Source organism: Mustela lutreola, chromosome 8 (assembly GCF_030435805.1).
Source record: "Mustela lutreola isolate mMusLut2 chromosome 8, mMusLut2.pri, whole genome shotgun sequence".
In the NCBI taxonomy this organism is placed as follows: domain Eukaryota; kingdom Metazoa; phylum Chordata; class Mammalia; order Carnivora; family Mustelidae; genus Mustela; species Mustela lutreola.
Genome location: NC_081297.1, coordinates 105570200 through 105591471, shown reverse-complemented (window position 1 = coordinate 105591471; position 21272 = coordinate 105570200). Strand labels below are relative to the sequence as shown.

The window sequence follows — 21272 nt, the reverse complement described above, 5'->3', positions numbered from 1 at the left end:
ACTCTATACTCAGGCTACGCAGACTTTCAACTTTGAATGCCAGCTTGGTCATGCATATTGGTCATCATTATTAGTCAATATGATTAATATTTTTATTTTATGAAATAGAATAGAGCTTTGAAGATAAATAATTTTAATTTATTTTTTGGTATAATTCTTCTACCTTTATTGGTTATTTTAGTAGAGAGAAACAGCGTTTGATTAAATCAGATCAGCTGAAGACAAGTTCATCATCCCCAGGAAACTCTGATGTGGAAATTGATGGGATTGGCAGAATAGCAATGGTTACTAAGCAGGTTACAGATGCAGAAGCAAAACTTAAAAAACATAGGTGAGCCTCTTTATCTGATTAAATATTGGTATGTATTTAAATGTTCCTGTATTAGAATGATGTATTTTTGTGGCTGTATGTCATAAAAAGTATACTATATGATTACAGATTCTTTAATACTTGGTAAAACCATAGAAGACTATCATTTTATTGAATTGTATATTTATATAAAATAATAGTATTAATATTTAAATGAAAATTTCAAGACTTCAAAGGAGATTTGTTTCCCTTCAGATATACACATGGCTTATTCATTGCTAAAAACATGTATGAAACTCTTTGTTTTGGAATTTTCTTTAAAACTTTGACATCTTTTTGAAATACCTTCATTGGAACCATATTGTTGTTATTAAAGGTGGGCTGCTTTGTTGGAGAGAGTCATTACCCAGTCTGTTCAATAATACACATCATCAAATATGGTGTTATGAATGTGTGAATATTAAGTTACAATCCTAAACTTAACACGTTTTGTGAAATCACTGTGTTTTGAGTGGTGTTTCAAAACTTTGAAAACATACAACCTCGGGGCGCCTGGGTGGCTCAGTTGGTTAAAAGCCTCTGTCTTCAGCTCAGGTCATGATCCCAGGGTTCTGGGATGGAGCCCCACGTCTGGCTCTCTGCTCCACCTCCTTCCCCTCCTCTTTCTCTGCCTTCCTCTTTGCCTACTTGTGATCTCTATCAAATAAGTAAAATCTTAAAAAAAAAAAAATAGAACCTCACAAGATGAACATAATGAATCCTAGAATTCATTCACATATTTGGGGAAGTTATTTATTCTGTTGAGGTATAATTGACATATATTATTATATTAGTTTCAGGTGTACAACATAATGATACGGTATTTATGTACTGTATGAAATGATCACCACAGTATAGTAACATCTGTCCCCATATATAGTTAAAGATTTTTTTCTTGTGATAAGGACCATTAGCATATATTTGATAGAAATGATTATATTTGATTATGGCTATACATCTTTTTCACTCCACCCACCTTGAAATCATGGTTGGTGAAGAACAAAGTGTTAACATCAATACTTGTGAGTTTTCCGCTAGTCCCCCTATAGGTTTACATATGTAAGGTGGGGAGTTTCTGTTCAAGTAAGACGTTCCTTATTCTGTTGTTACTAACTAACTGACTTGTTCTTAAACTTCAAAGTTTGATTGTAAAAGTTGATCACAGTGATGAATTAGCAATGTATAAATAATTTAATGATTTTTAAAATAAGCTTCAAAAGTTCATCTACCCACAGTTAATGGAAAAAGGTAGAAATTTATAACCATCTTGGTACTCTTTATTTTTTTAAATCATGAAAAACAATATAATTTGAAATGTTTTGGTAAGGCACCATAGATAGCTCAAGGACTTAGTGACTGGAAATTTTTTATAAGTAAACAGAAATATGTTCTGTTTTTCATTTCATTACAAGACATTGGAGATTAAGTATTCTGAACAAAATAAAATACATTTAAAAATAGTCTTTATAAATGTTTTCAGCATTTTATACATCTAAAGTATGCCATTATTTTATGCACTAAGAAAACCTGCTGCTAGCCAAACTCTGATACACAGTGATGCTAAGACATTACTGATACTGAAGATCTGAAAAATGTGCTTCATAAATGAAATGCTGTGGTGACTGTAAATCTCCAGTGTTATCAGTATGAAATGATATTGTGTGTGTTTTAAAGGAGATTAAAATACATTCACTTAAGTTCCATTTATTTAGTAGGTTCAATAAAAAGTGAAATAAGGTAGGGGCGCCTGGGTGGCTCAGTGGGTTAAGCCTCTACCTTTGGCTCAGGTCGTGATCCCAGGATCCTGGGATCGAGCCTCACATCGGGCTCTCTGCTTGGCAGGGAGCCTGCTTCCCTCTCTCTCGCTCTCTGCCTGCCTCTCTGCCTACTTGTGATCTCTCTCTCCCTCTCTGTCAAATAAATAAAATCTTTAAAAAAAAAAAAAAAGTTTAAAAAAAAGTGAAAAGGTTTTCAAAAATTTTTTGTCTTTCTGTTCCCCATTCTATCACATATTCTCTGTCTTTATGATTCCTTCTAGATATCAGCTGTTGTGATTGTTGAAATATATCTTCAGGGAAAGAGCCATCATTTTTTTAACTATAATATTTAGTAGTTGAGAAAATGAAAATCTGTATCTATAAATTTATTTTTTGTTCTGTTTTTATTCTCATTTCCAACTTTACATCTGTATATTGTTTAAAAATTTAGACTTCCTTTTCCCCTTGCTTGCCTTGCTTTAGATAAAATGAGTTAGAGATTTGAAGTGTGCTTGATTATGTTAATCAGATGTTTATTTGTGTGTATATTAAGAGCATTATAAATGATGTTAAACATCGCAGTTTTCTGTTCAAAGTCCTCATCTTTTAGGAGTCTTGTATGGTCAGATTCAGTCATATCTAGTAGTGGTTTTTCAACTGTAATTCACATTACTCAGACTTAAATGATTTTTTTTTTTTAAGAAAAAGATCAGACTCCTCGTTTTCATAAAATGGAATAATGTTTATTTGAATATCTGTGTGATTAGTGCATATGAAAATAGCCATCCTTTTAATATCAGTATATATGTTTTTAAGATTATCTGAGAGAATGTATGTACACATGCAGTGAGTAGGGGCAGAGGGAGAGGAAGAGAGTCTTAAACAGACTTCTTGCTGAGCAGAGAGTCCATCATGGGCCTCCTATCTTACCACCCAGAGATTATGACCTCAGGAGAAACCAAGAGTTGGATGCCTAACCTACTGTTCCACACAGGTGCCCTGTCAGTATATTTTGTAAATCAAGCTATTGCTTTGTAAATTTTTTATTCTGATGATGTTAGCCTACTAGTTTAGAAAGACATTAATAAGAGTTTTGTAATTTCTCAATTAGGATTCTCTTGATGAAAGATGAATCTGTTTTAAAGAATCTCGTACAGCAAGAAGCTAAGAAGAAAGAATCTGTTCGAAATGCTGAAACAAAGATTACAAAACTTACAGAACAGCTTCAGGCAACAGAGAAAATTCTCAGTGTCAACAGAATGTTTTTAAAGAAGCTTCAGGAACAAGTAATGTTCTTTTTTTACATTAAGATACTGTTTTTTTTTACGTTAAGATATTGTAGTCTCATGTTTACTCTACATTTTTATGGTCCAGATTTTTTTTAAAACAAAACCTTAAACCAAAGACCTCAAAATGTATAACCTTTGTACTGTTTTCCATTGTGACATAATATTGGCATATTTTTATTTTCAGGTGCATACCCTAAAGCTGCTCTGTGTTTAAGAAGGTATTTCCTCTCTCCTAAGGTTTACATTTACATTTCCAGAAATATCCTGTATTTTCAGATTCACAAAGTTCAGCAACGTGTTACCATTAAGAAAGCTTTGACTCTAAAGTATGGGGAAGAGCTTGCGCGGGCAAAGGCAGTGGCTAGTAAAGAAATAGGAAAACGTAAACTGGAACAGGATCGCCTTGGAGTAAGTTGTTTGTAGGAATATTTTATTTTTGCAAAGGAAAAAGTTTTCAAGATACTTCCGAGGGTAAGAGATGTATAAAATAACTCGGGTTTTTTCCTGCATATTCACACAGGCTAAAGCTTTGTTTTTAAATGATGTCCACATTTTTGGAAGCTTTATTTTATAGTTCTTGTTTTGGCTTTGTCTTTTGTTTTTCATAGATTATAGATTAACTGGCATAACTATTGGGGAGTTTTGTCAAACTATTATATTCTTGTCAATGATTTAGTTTTTTAATATTGGCACTGTATTGTAGGGGTAACACATTTATCTTAATCAAAAAATTCTTATGAAATCATAGTGATGTAAAATATGTATATCATTTTTTTCTCCAGCCAAACAAAATGATGAGACTGGACAATTCTCCAGTATCAAGTCCCAGAAAACATTCAGCAGAACTGATTGCTATGGAAAAAAGACGATTACAAAAGCTAGAATATGAATATGCCCTGAAAATTCAGAAACTAAAAGAAGCCCGGGCCCTTAAAGCAAAGGAACAACTAAATATTGCTCCAGTTGTGGAAGAGGAACCTGAATTTTCTTTACCTCAACCGTCACTTCACGATTTGACTCAAGATAAATTAAGTCTGGACACTGAGGAAAATGATGTTGATGATGAGATTTTGTCAGGTTCAAACAGGGAACGAAGAAGATCATTTTTAGAGTCAAATTCTTTTACTAAACCTAACCTTAAGCACACTGATACGCCTAACAAAGAATGCATCAACAAACCTACTAAGAATACAGTAGAAAAACCAGAACTTTTTCTAGGGTTAAAAATCGGTGAATTACAAAAATTATATTCAAAAGCTGATAGCTTAAAACAGTTGATTTTAAAGACCACTACAGGCATTACGGAAAAGACTTTGCATGGTCAGGTAACTGAACATTTCATACGTTTTATAAAGTCTAGGATTTACCCTAGCTGTCTTTGCTTTATGCAATTACTGATTTCTTTTGCAGGAGATTTCTGTGGATGTGGATTTTGTGACAGCACAGAGTAAAACAACAGAAGTGAAGCCGTGTCCTTTTAGACCCTACCATAGTCCTCTTCTAGTTTTTAAGTCCTACAGGTATGAAAGAAAGACTCGACAAGCTTGAATTTCAGGACTGCTCCTTGATCTTAATGACAGTATAATCTTGGCTAGTTCATGATAATGAAAAAAATAATTGGCGTCATGGTGACTGAAAAATGAATTGTCCTTTTAGGGAAAATGAAATTGTCTTATTGTCAGATTTGAACCTTATCAGGAAGTAAGGTTTAGCTCATACTAGGTTTATTCTTACCAAGTTCTAATTTCTGGTTATTGGGGGAATTGTGGAGAGCTCTGAATTATCTCTGGTAGGGATTTTAGGAAAAATGATTAGAGTCAAATAATTATTTTTATTTATTTTTTTATTTTATTTAATTAATTAATTTATTTATTTATTTTAAAGATTTTATTTATTTATTTGACAGAGAGAGAGAGATCACAAATAGGCAGAGAGACAGAGAGAGAGATGAGGAGAAGCAGGCTCCCCGCTGAGCAGAGAGCCCAATGCGGGACTTGATCCCAGGCCCCTGGGATCATGACCTGAGCCGAAGGTAGAGGCCCAACCCACTGAGCCACCCAGGTGCCCCATTGAATTTTTTTTTTTTTAAAGATTTTATTTATTTATTTGACAGAGAGAAATCACAAGTAGATAGGCAGGCAGAGAGAGAGAGAGGGAAGCAGGCTCCCTGCTGAGCAGAGAGCCCGATGCGGGACTCGATCCCAGGACCCTGAGATCATGACCCGAGCCGAAGGTAGCGGCTTAACCCACTGAGCCACCCAGGCGCCCCCAAGTAAGAATTTTTAAGTTTAAAAATAATTTTACCATTATTCTAAGTAATGCTTTGGCCAGCTTCCATAAAATTGATTTTATGGTTGATATGGTTGAATTGATTGATAAAGATGGTAACTTTATTGAGGTTGTCTTTTTAAAAAGACTTCTACTTCCAGAAGGAAGTTGTGAGACTGTAAGTGGGTGGGATTTAATCATAAAATTGTAAAACGCATATCAGGTACTATAGGCTTTTCCCTTAGTTTTTTTGTTGGCTGGTAACGTGCAAGAAATACCAGTGTTGGGGCACCTGAGTGGCTCAGTGTTTTGAGCGTCTGCTTTTAGCTCAGGTTGTGATTCTCAGGGTCCTGGGATCCAGCCCCACATTGGGCTCCCTGCTCAGTGGGGAGCCTGCTTCTCCCTCTCCCTCTGCCTGCAGCTGCTCCCCTGCTTGTATGCTTACTCTTTCTCTCTCTCTGTCAAATAAATAAAATCTTAAAACAAAAAACAATAAAGCATGGGACCCCATGGGTGGGTGGCTCAGTTGGTTGGACGACTGCCTTCGGCTCAGGTCATGATCCTGGAGTCCCGGGATCGAGTCCTGCATCGGGCTCCCAGCTCCACGGGGAGTCTGCTTTTCTTTCTCACCTTCTCGCTCATACTCTCTCTCACTGTCTCTCTCTCAAATAAATAAATAAAATCTTAAAAAAAAAAAAAACAAACAGTGACACCAATATCCCTAAAAATGTAAAAACATCATTTAAAAAAAACAAAAACAAAAAACAAAAAAACCCCAGTGTTATATACCATTTTATTATGTGATACAAAACATTATTTTTAAGGATTTTATTAGGGAGTGAGACAGAGAAAGAGAACACGAGAGAGCACAAGCACAGGGAGGGGCCAAGAGAGAGGGTGAGAATCTCGAGCAGAGGGAGCCTGCAGCAGGGCTCAGTCCCACAACCCTGAGATCATGACCTGAGCTGAAACCAAGAGTCAAACACTTAACCAACTGAGCTTTTGAAATACAGGGTTTTTTGTTGTTGTTTTCTGTTTTGGATATTCTGTGTTCTAGATATAAAAAAGTTGTCCCTGTCATTGATATTCTGGTTATTTAGAGTTCATTTTGATATTGTTAGATAAATAGTAAACCAAAAGCTTAGAAATTTTAATTAAGAAAAATGAAAAATTTCCCAATTTTCTAGGGAATGTTTGTCGAGTATAATGTCCTTGTCTACCTTTCTTCTCCTTAGATTTAGTCCATACTATCGAACCAAGGAAAAACTTCCCTTAAGCTCAGTATCATACAGTAATATGATTGAACCGGATCAGTGTTTCTGCCGTTTTGATTTAACAGGAACATGTAATGATGATGATTGTCAGTGGTGAGTAGCTTTTATTTGTGAATATTTTATAATTTGAAAGACAGTTTGGTTTCATATTACACGATGATCTTTTGTGTGTTGTCGTTTTGTTTTAGGCAGCATACACAAGACTATACACTTAGCCGAAAACAGCTATTCCAGGACATTTTGTCATATAATCTATCTCTGATTGGTTGTTCGGAGACGAGCACTGATGACGAAATTGCTGCTGCAGCAGGTATTGAAAGAGTTTTACTGTTCTCCAAGAGAAAATTTAAATGTAGGCAATTAGATTTGTTTAGTTGTTGAGTCTTTAAGGAGTTGTAATAATAATTCAATACATTCACCTATGGCATTTTATCTAGATTTGCTGTAATACAGTAGTCACTAGCCATATCTTGCTTTTCAAATATAAATTAATTAAAATTTCTTCCTTAGTTGCTGTAGCCACATTTTAGGTGCTTGATAGCTGCTTTTGAGCTCAGTAGCTCATTAGTGGTTAAGTCCTTACCAGTAGGATAGTGCGGATAGAAGATATTCCATTGTTGTGTGAAGTTCTTTGGACAGAACTCATCTTAATAGTTCAGTTTATTTAGAGGAATATAGTAACATACTTGTTAACTATTATTTTTAATATTAATATTTAATTTTAACTATTTTCTTATTTTAATAACTATTATTAAGTAACAATTTTATTATTGCTTTTTAAGTAGAGCCCTATTTTTATTCATTATTGTTTTAATAAATAGAGAAGGATTGGAAATTGTGGTTTCAAATTCTACAAAGAAATAAAAAAGACTTTATACACCTTGATATTATAAAAAGCATAGATTTTTATGGCATTGTAAGTAAATACTGATAAGGTTTTTTTTTAGATTTGTTACCAAATATCCAACCTTAAACTGCAAGTATTTTAGAAGTAAAGGAATTGGTTTTTATTAAATTTAGTGTTTACCGCAACCCAGAGTGATCATGAAGTCACTGAATCTATATAGTCCTTCTCAATTTGGGACTTTAATTTTCACTTGTTTGGTTTGTTTCAGTAAATACTTTTTTTTTTTTGAGCCCAGCTTGGGTGCATGATGTGGTAAGATTTGCCATAGTAGTTAAGGTAATGGAAGCCTTGCCTTTTAGGAGGCGTACATGTTTTTGACTGGTAACATATACTTTATTTTAATTTTTAAATTACTCTTCTCTTTATATTTTTTAATTGGCTTTGTCTCTGTAATCCATGTTTTTTATGCTTTTTATAAATAAAGATAATATTCTTCTAATTTCAGAAAAATATGTTGAGAAACTTTTTGGAGTAAATAAAGATCGAATGTCAATGGACCAGATGGCTGTTCTCCTTGTTAGCAATATCAACGAGAGTAAAGGCCATAGTGAGTCTCTCTCTCTCTCTCTCTGGCGCGCGCGCATACACGCACACACAGACACACACAAGGACCGTGTAGTTTCTTTATGATAGCAAATTTTCTGATGTTATGTTTTCCAAAATAAATACACATGTGTATATATATGTATGTAACATGCTCAAAGAATAGAATAACCATCTTTTTCTGTAGGGCAGAAAATACATCTGTATGTCATTTCTGACTAACAATAATTTTAGCTCGTTTTGAGTATTGTTTGGGTACCCTTTTAAAATCTAGTTATATCAGGTAATAATCTCCTATCTACTTTAGCACCTCCATTTACAACCTACAAAGATAAAAGAAAGTGGAAGCCAAAGTTTTGGAGGAAACCTGTTTCAGAGAATAGCTTCAGTAGTGATGAGGAACAGTCTACAGGACCAATTAAGTATGGTAAGAAGTAATTTAAGGCCTTGAATCATTACATTGTGGTGTTCTATCTTTGTCTAACACAGTACTAATTTTTTGGTGTATCTGCTAGCTTGGGCTTTTTGTTTTGTTTTGTTTTGTTTTTTGTTCTGTTTTTGTTTTGTTTTTTTTTTTTCTTAGAACAGTGACGCCATTTGGCATTTAATGCTGTTCCTCATTGTGCAGGATTGCCCATTGCCTGGCCTGTGTCCTTGAGGGCAGGTGTAGTATTTTATTTTGTTTTTGAGTCTGTGCTTTCTAACATGCAGTGGGATCACAGAATGAATAAATAATGAACAAAGTGAATATGAATGAGTTCTGTATTGTCAAGCACATCTTACATTATTGTAAATTTGTGTTACTTATTAAAGTTTGCAAAATTTGTTCACTATTTGTGGATTTGATATCTAATAGATACATGATCCCATGAGCTTTTTTACAGTAATATAGTACTTTTTCTTTAAGTATAGTGGAATAAATTATCTTCATAAATGATAATTTTGTTTATTTTACTGTTTAGTGAATGTGAAGTATTAGGTGAAGCCACTTACCTTCGAAGTAGGGAGACCATATTTCTGGTTTGCCCAGCAGAATCCTGGTTTATATTTGTTATCCTGGTGTAGTTTTTAATAACACCCCCTTCACTTTTAGAAGTGTCCGTTTGTAAATTATATTACAGTCTACTTTAAAACTATGAGCTGATGTGTTTATTTTGATTCTTTAGATTTTTAGATTATTTTAAAGATGAAGCCAGTTATTTTTTTCCTCGGTCTGTGGATAAGAGAAAGTATAAAGCTAATGATACTTTCCCTTCCAGCCTTCCAGCCAGAGAACCGAATAAATGTTCCAGCTTTAGATACGGTTGTCACTCCAGACGATGTTAGATACTTTACAAATGAGACTGATGACATTGCTAATTTAGAAGCAAGCGTGCTTGAAAATCCTTCTCATGTACAACTTTGGCTCAAGCTTGCATACAAGTACTTGAATCAAAATGAGGGGTAAGTCTACTTCTAAACTTTGTGTCATCTGTTGCACAATGATATTTTTATGTTTGAAGTTTGTTTCATCTATGGTACTCACGTTTCCATCATGGTATCAATGAAGTCTTTGTTTTTGACAAAGCCAGGAGCACTTTATTGTTTAAAAGCTAGTAGAAAAACTCTAAATCTTGACTGGTTTGCGTGGTTCAGTGTGTGAGTAATAAATTATCCCCAGTTTTTAACTCTAGTAGGTTCTTATTTCAAAGTAGGATTAGTTAAAACAGTAAATTCTGATGGTATAAAGATTGATTATTGGTTTTTCTTTTTAAAAGGCAGGTTTTGTTAGTAGCATTTTTTTTTTTTTTAAGATTTATTTATTCTTGGAGAGAGAGAGGACACATGTGTGCAAGCACACCTGAGGAAGGAGCAGAGGGAGAGGGAGAGAGAGTCCTAAGCAGACTCCGAGCTAAGCACGGAGCCCTACACAAGGCTTGATCTCATGACACCAAGCTCATGACCTGAGCTGAAACCAAGAGTCAGCTACTCAACTGGCTGTGCCACGCAAGTGCCCCAGTAGTGATAGTCTCTTAAAATTATGATAAAATCACAATAGAACAACTTAAATAATATGTTAGTTTTTTTATTTAGAGATTTAAAGCTTGTATAGGAACATTAAATTCTGATGAATTGACTTTTTTTCTGTGGGTGGTATTATATGCCTTCAAATAAGGTAAATAGTAATTTTTCTCACTAACCTATTGCATTTTCTGACTCCTACTTTTTGATAGTATTAGCAGGAATAATCTTTTATTACTAGGAATAACCTTTTATTACTATGATTTAAAATTATAATTTAATCTTTGAAAAAAGGCCTTCTGAATGTCTGTCTGAAAACTTGGTATAAAAGCTTCTTCAGTAAGGCAGCATATAGAATGGTAATATATCACACATACCTGAGTATGGTGCTCGTTTAACTTGCCTTGTGTGTCATTTCCATGTGGGATAAGTTACACTGTTTTCTTTTCTGACTCACTTACTGAGTGAAGGCCAAAAGAACTGTATTATTTTATGAATAGGATCATGAGAAACAATTATCTTCTTCAAGAGATAGCAAGCTTTTGACCGTTGAAAAAACTGTTACATTGAAAGCTTTGATATTTTGTGCTGGCAGTAGCTGGCCTTGAGGGGGAATTGTTTAACTTTTCCCATTCCCAGACAAGTGTAACTCATAAAAGGTATTGCTGAACATGGACATAAAGTGCATTTGAAGTTGATAATCTAGGGTTTTATAACATTGTGTTTTTATCTGGTAAATGCTCACTGAATATCAACTTAAAAAGGAATTGTTAGGTCTGTGGGAAATTAGAACCCTTTATGGACTGATGTGATTTTAAAATCCTAATCTATTTTTGTCATAGGCGATTCTAGCTCCTCAGTAGGTTCCAGTAGAAACAGAACTTTAAAATGGACTCATTACATAATATCAGCCTGATTTAAGAATATTTTAAAACATTAAAAAAAATGTTCTTGTTTCTTCTTTTATACATATAGGCTTTGTTCAGAGTCCTTGGATTCTGCTTTAAATGTTCTGGCTCGAGCTTTGGAAAACAACAAAGACAATCCAGAGATTTGGTGCCATTACCTCAGATTATTTTCAAAAAGAGGAACCAAGGAAGAGGTGCAGGAAATGTGTGAAACAGCTGTTGAATATGCTCCCGATTATCAGAGTTTTTGGACTGTGAGTAGAAAAGATAACATAGTTCTGTGTGTGTATATGTGTGTGTTTATAATTCTTTGGATCATCTTAAGTATTGTTATGTAACTTAAGTCATATGCTTAATCTGTACATAGATACAAGAATTTTTCATTGTCGCATAACCTCAAAACCACTCCTGGGTCAGGATTAAATTCAGAATAAACAAGAAGAAAATATTTAGTGAAGAAGCAATTTTTCTTGTTAACTTTAGAACATTTTAAAACATTCTATACTTACTACTCAGAGGCAGTTTTAAAGTTTGGGCGAAAGTTAAGTGAATTGTTTCTTGTAAAGCACATGAAAATAATTTTTTTTTTAAAGTTTCTTATGTTTATATAACATTTTCATGAATGTTGAGAAACATTTTGTTTTCATTATCTGTTCTCATTACTTATGAAAATAATCTATAATCCATACTAATATTGAACTTGCCAAAATACAAAGATTTGGTGAAAAAAATCGTTTTCTTCTTTATTTTTAAAAAATTTTTTTTTTTTAAGATTTTATTTATTTATTTGACAGACAGAGATCACAAGCAGACAGAGAGGCAGGCAGAGAGAGAGGGGAGGAAGCAGGCTTCCCGCTGAGCAGAGAGCTCGACGTGGGGCTCGATCCCAGGACTCTGAGATCATGACCTGAGCCGAAGGCAGCGGCTTAACCCACTGAGCCACCCAGGCACCCCTCTTCTTTATTTTCTGAGATAATGGGGTGTTTCCTACCCATGCTTAAACATAAAATTATACTTGTAAAACAAGTATTCATTAATATCTGAATTTTTGCCAGCCAAACTCAACAACCATAAGATTTAGCTAATCTGTTACTGTCAGATCCATCATTTACTTGCTAACTGAAATTCAGAACCAATAGATTTGGATAACATGGTATTCCTTACTGAATGAACTTGCCACTCTCTTACTCTCCTAACTCAGGTATGGAAGTGAAAGGTGCTTGATTTTTTACCTGGAGCCTTGTGCTATAGTTAATGCCAGTGATCCTCGTAAGATTTTATAGGGTATAATGTTTTTCCTCAAAGTTGTTTGGTCTATAAAGGATCTCTTAATTTTTTAGGCTCTTTTGTTTTGCCACATATATTTAATTTGTATATGTTCGTACACCTAAGCAATATAAATTGTATGTGATCATAAACCTGAACTTTAGAAAATCTGTCGTGGTCTTACTGCCATTTATTTGATGATTCAAGGAAAGGAGAGATGAAATTGCTTCAGGGTTATTCTAAGAATACATCTGTATTAGTTTCAATGGAGTCTATTTTCCAACTTGTAGAAAGGGAAATACGGGTTATAGTACTGGAAGATGTGTGTTGTTTTAAGTGGAGCTCTGTGCCCAGCATGGGGTTTGAACTCATGACCCCAAAATCAAGAGTCTCATGCTCTATGGACTGAGGCACCAGACAGATGCCCCAGGAAGATGGGTTTATACATATTTATAATTATCCTTCTTGCAGAAATTGAAGATTTAATAAAACATTTAATGAAATGTGGAAAATCTGTAGCTTTACAGTTTATTTTTATGAAATATAATTATATGAAACCTCTTTGGGCAGTTTCTCCACCTAGAAAGCACCTTTGAAGAAAAGGATTACGTATGTGAAAGAATGGTGGAGTTTCTGATGGGAGCAGCCAAGCAGGAAGCATCAGATATTCTGTCCTTTCAGCTCTTAGAGGCCCTCTTGTTTAGAGTTCAGCTCCACATATTTACTGGAAGATGCCAGAGTGCACTTGCAGTTTTACAGGTAAACATTTGTTACAGCGTTTAGTTACACTTTAAGAGTTTTGTAGAGGTCTAAAACACTATAGGTTAGCATTGTTTAATAAGAACCAGACTTCAGATTTGAATCCTTGTTTTGCCATTTACTAGTAAGTTGGGTCAGTTTATGACTGTTTTTCATTTGCTTAGCGGAGATAATGTGTTTTTAAGAGTGTTCATGAGGTTTAAATGAAAATAACATATGAAAAGTACCCACCAGAATAAACTTCAATATTTAGACATATGGGAAAATAATCTATACTGAAAATCTCCTCTGAGGGTATCGGGGCCTTTTTTGATTTGTTCGTTTCACTCTTTTCTTTTTATCTTACTAGATTTTGAATGTCAAGACACTTAAAATGTACAAATAAGTTGAATTTTTTTCACAAATTTTATTATAAATCTTAGCACAGTAAAAATCTGGTATTGACATGTCTAGTTTTTTTTTATTAAAAAAATTGTTGACTGTCACTATTTTGACATAGGTATTTAAGAAGCACTCCAAAGAAGTAGGAAGTTTGTATTCTTCTTTGCCTTCACATTTGAATCTTAGGAGAAATAGGAGTCATTATTTTTAAAAAGACAAATTATTTTTTCATTTTACCTAGAATGCTTTGAAATCAGCTAATAGTGGAATAGTAGCTGAATACCTTAAAACAAGTGATCGATGTTTGGCATGGCTGGCCTACGTACATCTTATTGAATTCAACGTTCTCCCTTCAAAATTTTATGATCCATCTAATGCCAATCCTTCAAGAATCGTTAACACAGAATCATTCGTAATGCCATGGCAAGCAGTTCAAGATGTCAAGACTAATCCTGACATGTTGTTAGCAGTTTTTGAAGGTAAGTGTAAATGTTTAGAAGTTATTTAGAACATAAGCTTATCCCTTACTGTGAGTCTTCATAATTAAATGAAACAGATCTGTATGTATATATTGCAAGTTGTAGTTTGACACATTATTATGTAAGTGCTTGGAAGATTAAGGATCAAAAAAGAAGATGATTAGGAATTGAGCCATATAAGTTATTAGACATTTGGTATATATGAAGTCAGGAACTGTGCTACATTACATAATTTTTCTGATTATGGTAAAAAGATACTTGCTAAATATGTAGGTAATAGAGATTCTATATAGGTTTAATGAGTTGATTAAATTAGAGAATGAGGTAGTTTTTTTAAAGCAGTGTATCAAGCTGAACATTTAAAGATTATATCTTTTTTTTTTTTTGTCAGATAGAGAGAGCGAGCACAGGCAGACAGAGTGGCAGGCAGAGTCAGAGGGAGAAGCAGGCTCCCTGCGAAGCAAGGAGCCCGATGTGGGACTCGATTCCAGGACGCTGGGATCATGACCTGAGCCGAAGGCAGCTGCCTAACCAACTGAGCCACCCAGGCGTCCCTATATCTTATCTTTTCTAATAACTAGAAAACAGGAAGGTGTAAAGCCTATTTTCTCTTTGTAGGAAGTATATAGCCTATTCAGAAGATAAAATCTATACATTTGATATAATTATTAAATTATGAGATCATGTAACTGTATTGGTATATAGTTTAAATTCTGTGCTTACAGAAGAAGCCAAGATCTGTTATTTATAGAATTATATTGTACAGGTCATAAACTCAAAGGAAAGAGGTTATTGTAGGTTGGCATGATGAAGGAATTCTTCATAGAAGAATTAGGACTTGGAGCTGGACTTTGAAGCTTGACTCTAATGTGACATATATGGCTTGCTTAAAGATGGAATCCTTGTCTTACTTACATCTGTATGTCCCAAGGACCTATAATGTCTGGCAGCATACTAAGTGCTTAGTAAATACGTATTGAATAAACCAGTGAAGAAAGGAAGGAAAAGAAGGATATTCCTGGTAGAGGAGCTAAGTAAACAAAAAGCAACATAGAAATTGGTATAGTGGACTTGAAGGGAGATTAGGAGAAGGGAGAGTCCTTACCAAAGTCAGAGTTTATGCTGGAGAATAGTAGGAATTAAGCTTGTTAAGTAGAATGATACCAGATTTTCAAGAACTTTGTAAGTGTGGTAGACTTGTTGATGGTGGTTCTTGAAGAAAGGGAGAATGTGCCGAAGAGGAATGATCGCAAAGGTATGAAAACAGCCAGAAGCTGATGGCCAAAAGTGAAGCACAAAAAAAGTAACCAGGAAAGAGGGACTATTTATTGGAGCTATTTGGAGTTTATCACATAGAGATGTGGGGACTGATTAAATGTCAGGGAAGAAGAGAAGAAATAGTCAAAGATGATTTCAGGGTTTTGAGACTTGGAGAAAGAAAGTGTATGGCTAGAACACAAGTAAATTTGGGAAGATTGATTTTGGTAGTAGGAGTAGTATTTGTGGTAATTGGTCATCCAAGTGGAAATGCTTGTTTGCAGAGGAGATAAGTAGACCTTGGACCTTAAGTGGGTGATTATGGATAGAGAAATGATTTGAAAATTACTAACATAGGGAGTTATTGTATTAAAAAATGCTTTACAGTTTTTAATATGCTTTTGCAAGAAATCATTCCATAGTTGAAGCAGTGAGATATTTTCTCTGAGGTGTAACAGGCATTTAAGAATATAGCAGTAAGAAGTTGAAAGAGAGGAGTCAATGAATGAGACCAAGAGGACATGAAGAAGAACATTATCAAATGCTAGTCAAATAAATGGAGAGCTGGGCCTTTAGGTTTATTTAGATGATTTTTATAAGTAAACGTCAGAAGTGCAGTTTCAGAATGACATTCACTTTTAAACTCTAAATCTGGGCAATCTTGATACCACTGAGCAAGGAGAACATGGTGGCAGTTGTTTGGTGAAACAGTGGCCCACTTTCTGAGATGCAGAGTGGGGATTTTACAAGGGGAAAAGAGTGTTTTTTTTTTTTTTTTTTTTAAAGATTATTTATTTATTTATTTATTTGACAGAGAGAGAGGTCACAGGTAGACAGAGAGGCAGGCAGAGAGAGAGAGGGAAGCAGGCTCCCTGTTGAGCAGAGAGCCCGATGTGGGACTCGATCCCAGGACCCCGAGATCATGACCTGAGCCGAAGGCAGCGGCTTTACCCACTGAGCCACCCAGGTGCCCGGAAAAGAGTGTTTTGAAGGAGTATTGAAAGATCTAGTTTAAGGGGAGACATTTAAATGGCTGTAGAACAGAAAGCAGGGCCTCTTGAATTGGGTGAAAGAAAGATGGAAGAGAAATCATTGATTTTCTTTTTTGAGATCATTTTTAAGGCATTTAGGTAAATGCAGAGACACTTTTTAAGTGAAAATGTTGATCCATGCGAGAGCTTACATAGCATGGTTTTATTACTGGGAATGTGAAGGTAAGAGATGAATTTTAGGGAGTTTGGAGATACCTGAAAATACCTCCTTCAGGTAATAAGTAAGTTCAGTAAAGATAGAGTTCAGTAAAGATAGTAAGATGATAGTCAGGCAAAAGGAAAGGGTAGGCCACCATATTTCATTGGTCTCTTAGAATTGAAATAACATAGTCACATAATTCGTTTTATGTTTTATTTCTGTTATTGTGATGTTTTTCGATAGATGCCGTGAAAGCTTGCACAGATGAGAGCCTTACTGTTGAGGAGAGAGTAGAGGTCTGCGTTCCACTTTACACAAACATGATTGCTCTGCACCAGCTTCTAGAGAGGTAAAACTTAATCGGCAAGCAGTTAACCTTGTGTTAAAAATGATTTTCACTCATGTGTTTAGACCTGCTTTTTTCTTACTAAGGTACGAGGCTGCAGTGGAGCTTTGTAAATGTTTATTGGAAACCTGTCCCATGAACTGCCAATTGTTGGAAGCCCTTGTTGCTTTATATTTGCAAACAAATCAGCATGATAAAGCCAGGGCAGTGTGGCTTACTGCATTTGAAAGAAATCCTCAGAATGCAGAGGTTTTTTATCATATGTGCAAATTCTTCATCTTACAGGTAAAAAGCCTCAATTCTTAAATATTTTTTTTGTGTTTCACATTTTCTTATTCATTCTTCACGATGTTTCAGACATCAGCCTCTCTAGGAAGCTTTTCCTAGTCTTTTTCCCTTTGGAGACTGTGTTAGGTATTCCTTCTGTCTTTGCTAGAAATACTCTGTGCATAGTTCTACCATTGTACTTATTCTGTGGCTTCGTAGTTTTATTTGTAGCTGCTTTATATAATGTAATAACGACTTTGTGAGGGCTAGGACCATGTCTTAATCAGATTGAGAGCCCCCAACAAACCTAGCACCAGCGCTAAACATGTAATAGAAGCTTATTAGACAGTTGTTAGATGTGGCATATTGGGTGCTAAACTGTTTAATGGTTGATTGGATTTAATTGGAGATCAGAATATAGAAGTTATCTCTACCCCCATCTATTAGAGAAACTTAATTTAATCAGTAGGGGGCAGTTAAGGGCTTTTTCCTCCCTTGAAAGATTTAATTAAACATTGTAAGTCACATTAATGTGTATCCTTCATTTCTCTTTTTGAAATAGAATCAAGGAGATAATCTTCTTCCATTTTTGCGGAAATTTATTGCATCCTTCTTTAAACCTGGGTTTGAGAAGTATAGTAACTTGGATCTGTTTCGGTAAGTTTGTTGAACTCTTGACTTTTTTTTTTAAAAGATTTTGTTTATTTATTTGAGAGAGAGAGACACAGTGAGAAAGGGAACACAGCAGGGTGAGTGGGAGAGGGAGAAGCAGGCTTCCTGCCAAGAGGGAGCTTGATGTGGGGCTCGATCCTAAGACCCTGGGATCATGACCTGAGCTGAGGGCAGACGCCCAATGACTGAGCCACCCAGGCACCCCTGAACTCTTGATTTTATAGAAGAAAGGGACAGTATAGTTTAGTGGAAAGATTATAGATTTTTTTTTTTTTTTTTTTTTGTGGGAGGATTACATTTAAGACTAATGTAAAAAAAATACTTGAAAACTCTTACAGAACTGTTATGAGGGCAGTAGAACTGAATAAAAACAGAGAAAAGGTGTAATATGCTTTGCATTCTTTGGATTAAAGGCACTGACAAAGGAAGAAGGCTTGTATTAACATCATGGTGACTCATTCTGCTTTTAATTCATTTGTTATTGTTAATTTTAGCACTTAATACTATAGCAATTATCTGAGACAATCTCAAGTTTTGAAAAAAATGAATTTTAATTTGATTGTTGACCTCAAAGGGATGTAAATAATACACGTTTTACCTTTTTTAAGTCTGAAGAGAACCACTCTAGCCTCTGAAATACAGAGTGAGAAGTTTTGCTTGAAGTCTTTTCTGGGCATCATTTTCTCAGTAACTTATGTAAAGCTCTGTGTTTACTGCCTTTGTTTGGTTGTGAGTTCTTACTCTAACCAGAGAACAACAATAAGAGGCCACAGAAAGTCGTAAAGAATTATTTGGGGGTGGGAGGGAGGGTTCTCTTTCCTTCTTCCCATCTTCCTGTAGGCATCAGCGAACTTTTTCACTTAAGGGCCAGATAGTAAATCTTTCAGGCTTGCAAGCCATATGGTCTATCACTGACCATCACCTATGCTGTTTCAGGAAGAAAGTAGCCAGAGACAACATATAAATGAATGAGCATGGCTGTATTCTAATAAAACCTTATTTATTCAAAACAAAACAAAACAAAAACCCACAAACCTTATTTATAAAAATAGGCATAGTCTGCTGATTCCAGGTAAAACAGCATCAAAAGGAAAATACTTTATCATTACATACTTTACTTTTTTATGTTAGGAAGAACTAGGAGAAGGAAGGCCCTGGGGCACCTGGGTGACTGTGGCTCAAGTCATGACCCTGGAGGGGATTGAGCCCCGCCTCAGGTTCCCTAAAGTTCCCTGCTCTGTGGGCATTCTGCCTCTCCCTCTGTTCCTCCCCCTGCTGATGCTCTTTCTTGGTGGTTGATTCTCTCTCAAATAAGTAAATAAAATATTTTTTTAAAAATTAAAGAAAAAAAAAAAAAGAATGGCCTAGGCTGAATATCTCCCAAAAATTTTTACTGTAGAAAATAGTACAGATAACATTTTGGTTTTATATATGCAAGTCTAATATTTAGAAATAGTTTTCTTAATTTAGGTGCTCACTCAGCCTACCCCACAGTGTAGCAGTATTACATAAAAACAGAAGTAATTCACATTTTGTTAATTTGGTACTCCATCTACCCTAGAATATTTTACGAACATTCCAGTTTTAGTTTAGATTCGGCAAAAGTTGGAGTCACTGTTTTTTCCTAGACTTGAGTCTTTATGTCAGTCCTTAATGATAACCAGTTTATTGACATAGTGATTTTAGTACTGTTTCTGAAATTCTTTCTGCTCTCTAACATCTTGGTTAATACCTTAAAGTTAATTACAAAAGAACAATTTAAAATACAGATTAATGGAGAAGAATTAAACTGTTCTATAAGAAACTTAGAGATTGTTCAGCTTCCCCATGCTGACTTTGTCCATGTTTAAATTAGAGTGCTTTAATGTCCCAAACTTAGGCACAGGACAGATCCAAAGCTGACCTTTTTACAGACTTTGCTGGTTCTGATCATCCCTTGGGCATGGAGGTAATTGGTTTAGCTTAAAAGATGCTGCCAGTGTCTACTGTGGTAGCTAATCAAAGATCTTCAGATCTTCTGGATGTCAGCTTAATGAAGCAGACTAAATAACTGTCAGTCAGAATTTGGAAATGGGGTGCTTCCATATAATCTTCTCATTGTTTACTAAGTCACTGCTTTATTCAGATTTTCATGGGAATAGTCATAATTCACAGTGTACTAAGAGCTGACAAAAAGAGTCTCTTGTGCTTAGTTTATTTAGACAATACTGAAGACCTTATTCATACAGAGTGTGCTTTTTTTGTTAATTTAGGAAATATTTTTTGAGTCAATTATTGGAAAATGAGAATGGCGATAGGTGAGAGAGTTTTTAGCATTGTCATATTTCTTACTGATACATATTTTTTAAAAAAATTTATAAATACAGCCAAGGTTTATTAATGGTGCTGGTCAGTGCTCTTACTAGGGTTAAAAAAAATTTTTTTTTCAACTTCATAAGTAGAAACTGTAAAGCAAGATGCTTAGAACCTTGTATGTATTGTAATATTTACCTAGAGTTGGATTCTGTCATTTCCCGTGTAACATTTACTGTAAGGACAGAGAGGAGGAGAGGTGTATGGGTGTGTCAGTGGTTAAACCTTCTGACTCTGGGTTGTGAGACGGAGTCCTGTGATAAGCTCTACATGTAGGGTAGAGTCTGCTTCTCCCTTCCTCTACGGTTCCTCCTTGCCACCTTGCATTCTCTCTCTGTAAATAAATAAATATATCTTTAAAAAAAAGAAAAACTAGATAAGGTAATTTTCATGCATCTCAAGTCATTTCGAATTTTAGTAGATAGCTACAGAAGTTAACTTTGGGATTTTTTTCATTTTACTGAAGTTAGCCTAGGGATGGAGTCCTTCATTAATTAGATTTGAAGTCATCTCTTACATCATTTTGCAGGTGACAAATCTAGTATCTTTAGAAGTTAAGTGATTAGCTCATGATTCCTGCAGATGTTAGTAAATGCTGTACACACAAAATCAGATACATTAGGGAGAAATCTTAATTAGTAAGAGTCAAATAGATTTCTTTACTGATTGACTTCATAGAGCCTTTAATATCCTATTAAATATCCTACTGTGGCTTTTTAAGAGAGGGCTGTAATTTTCAGTATTTCTCAATCTTATTTGATCATGGACCTCTTCTGACAAGTGCCTATGGACCAGTATGTTAGAGAATATACTTCGATATCATATCTAAAATGAAAACTATCATGGTATGTATGTGTATGTATGTATTTGAGAAAGATTGTTTTCAGATGTCAAGTTTCATCAAGCTCTTAAAGAACATTTTTTTTTTTTTTTGGTGAGAAAGTATAGATGTTGTGGGGAAGTTTTAGAGACATGGTAATCCCATTTGGTGTTCTCTGTTTTTAAT

At 34.9% G+C, this 21272-nt stretch overlaps 1 protein-coding gene across 1 annotated transcript in view; it reads left to right on the top strand.

Moving 5' to 3' along the window:
• Positions 1-21272, top strand: part of ZFC3H1 (zinc finger C3H1-type containing) — a 54290-nt gene that overhangs the window by 26576 nt on the left and 6442 nt on the right. The window contains exons 12-27 of the mRNA XM_059186330.1: positions 182-331; positions 3218-3392; positions 3672-3803; positions 4178-4720; positions 4806-4915; positions 6899-7030; positions 7126-7247; positions 8290-8391; positions 8695-8814; positions 9647-9830; positions 11364-11550; positions 13133-13321; positions 13944-14181; positions 16873-16978; positions 17062-17260; positions 17805-17899. Of these exons, the coding sequence (XP_059042313.1) occupies positions 182-331; positions 3218-3392; positions 3672-3803; positions 4178-4720; positions 4806-4915; positions 6899-7030; positions 7126-7247; positions 8290-8391; positions 8695-8814; positions 9647-9830; positions 11364-11550; positions 13133-13321; positions 13944-14181; positions 16873-16978; positions 17062-17260; positions 17805-17899 (2784 nt within the window). The remainder of the gene's footprint in view (positions 1-181; positions 332-3217; positions 3393-3671; positions 3804-4177; positions 4721-4805; positions 4916-6898; positions 7031-7125; positions 7248-8289; positions 8392-8694; positions 8815-9646; positions 9831-11363; positions 11551-13132; positions 13322-13943; positions 14182-16872; positions 16979-17061; positions 17261-17804; positions 17900-21272) is intronic.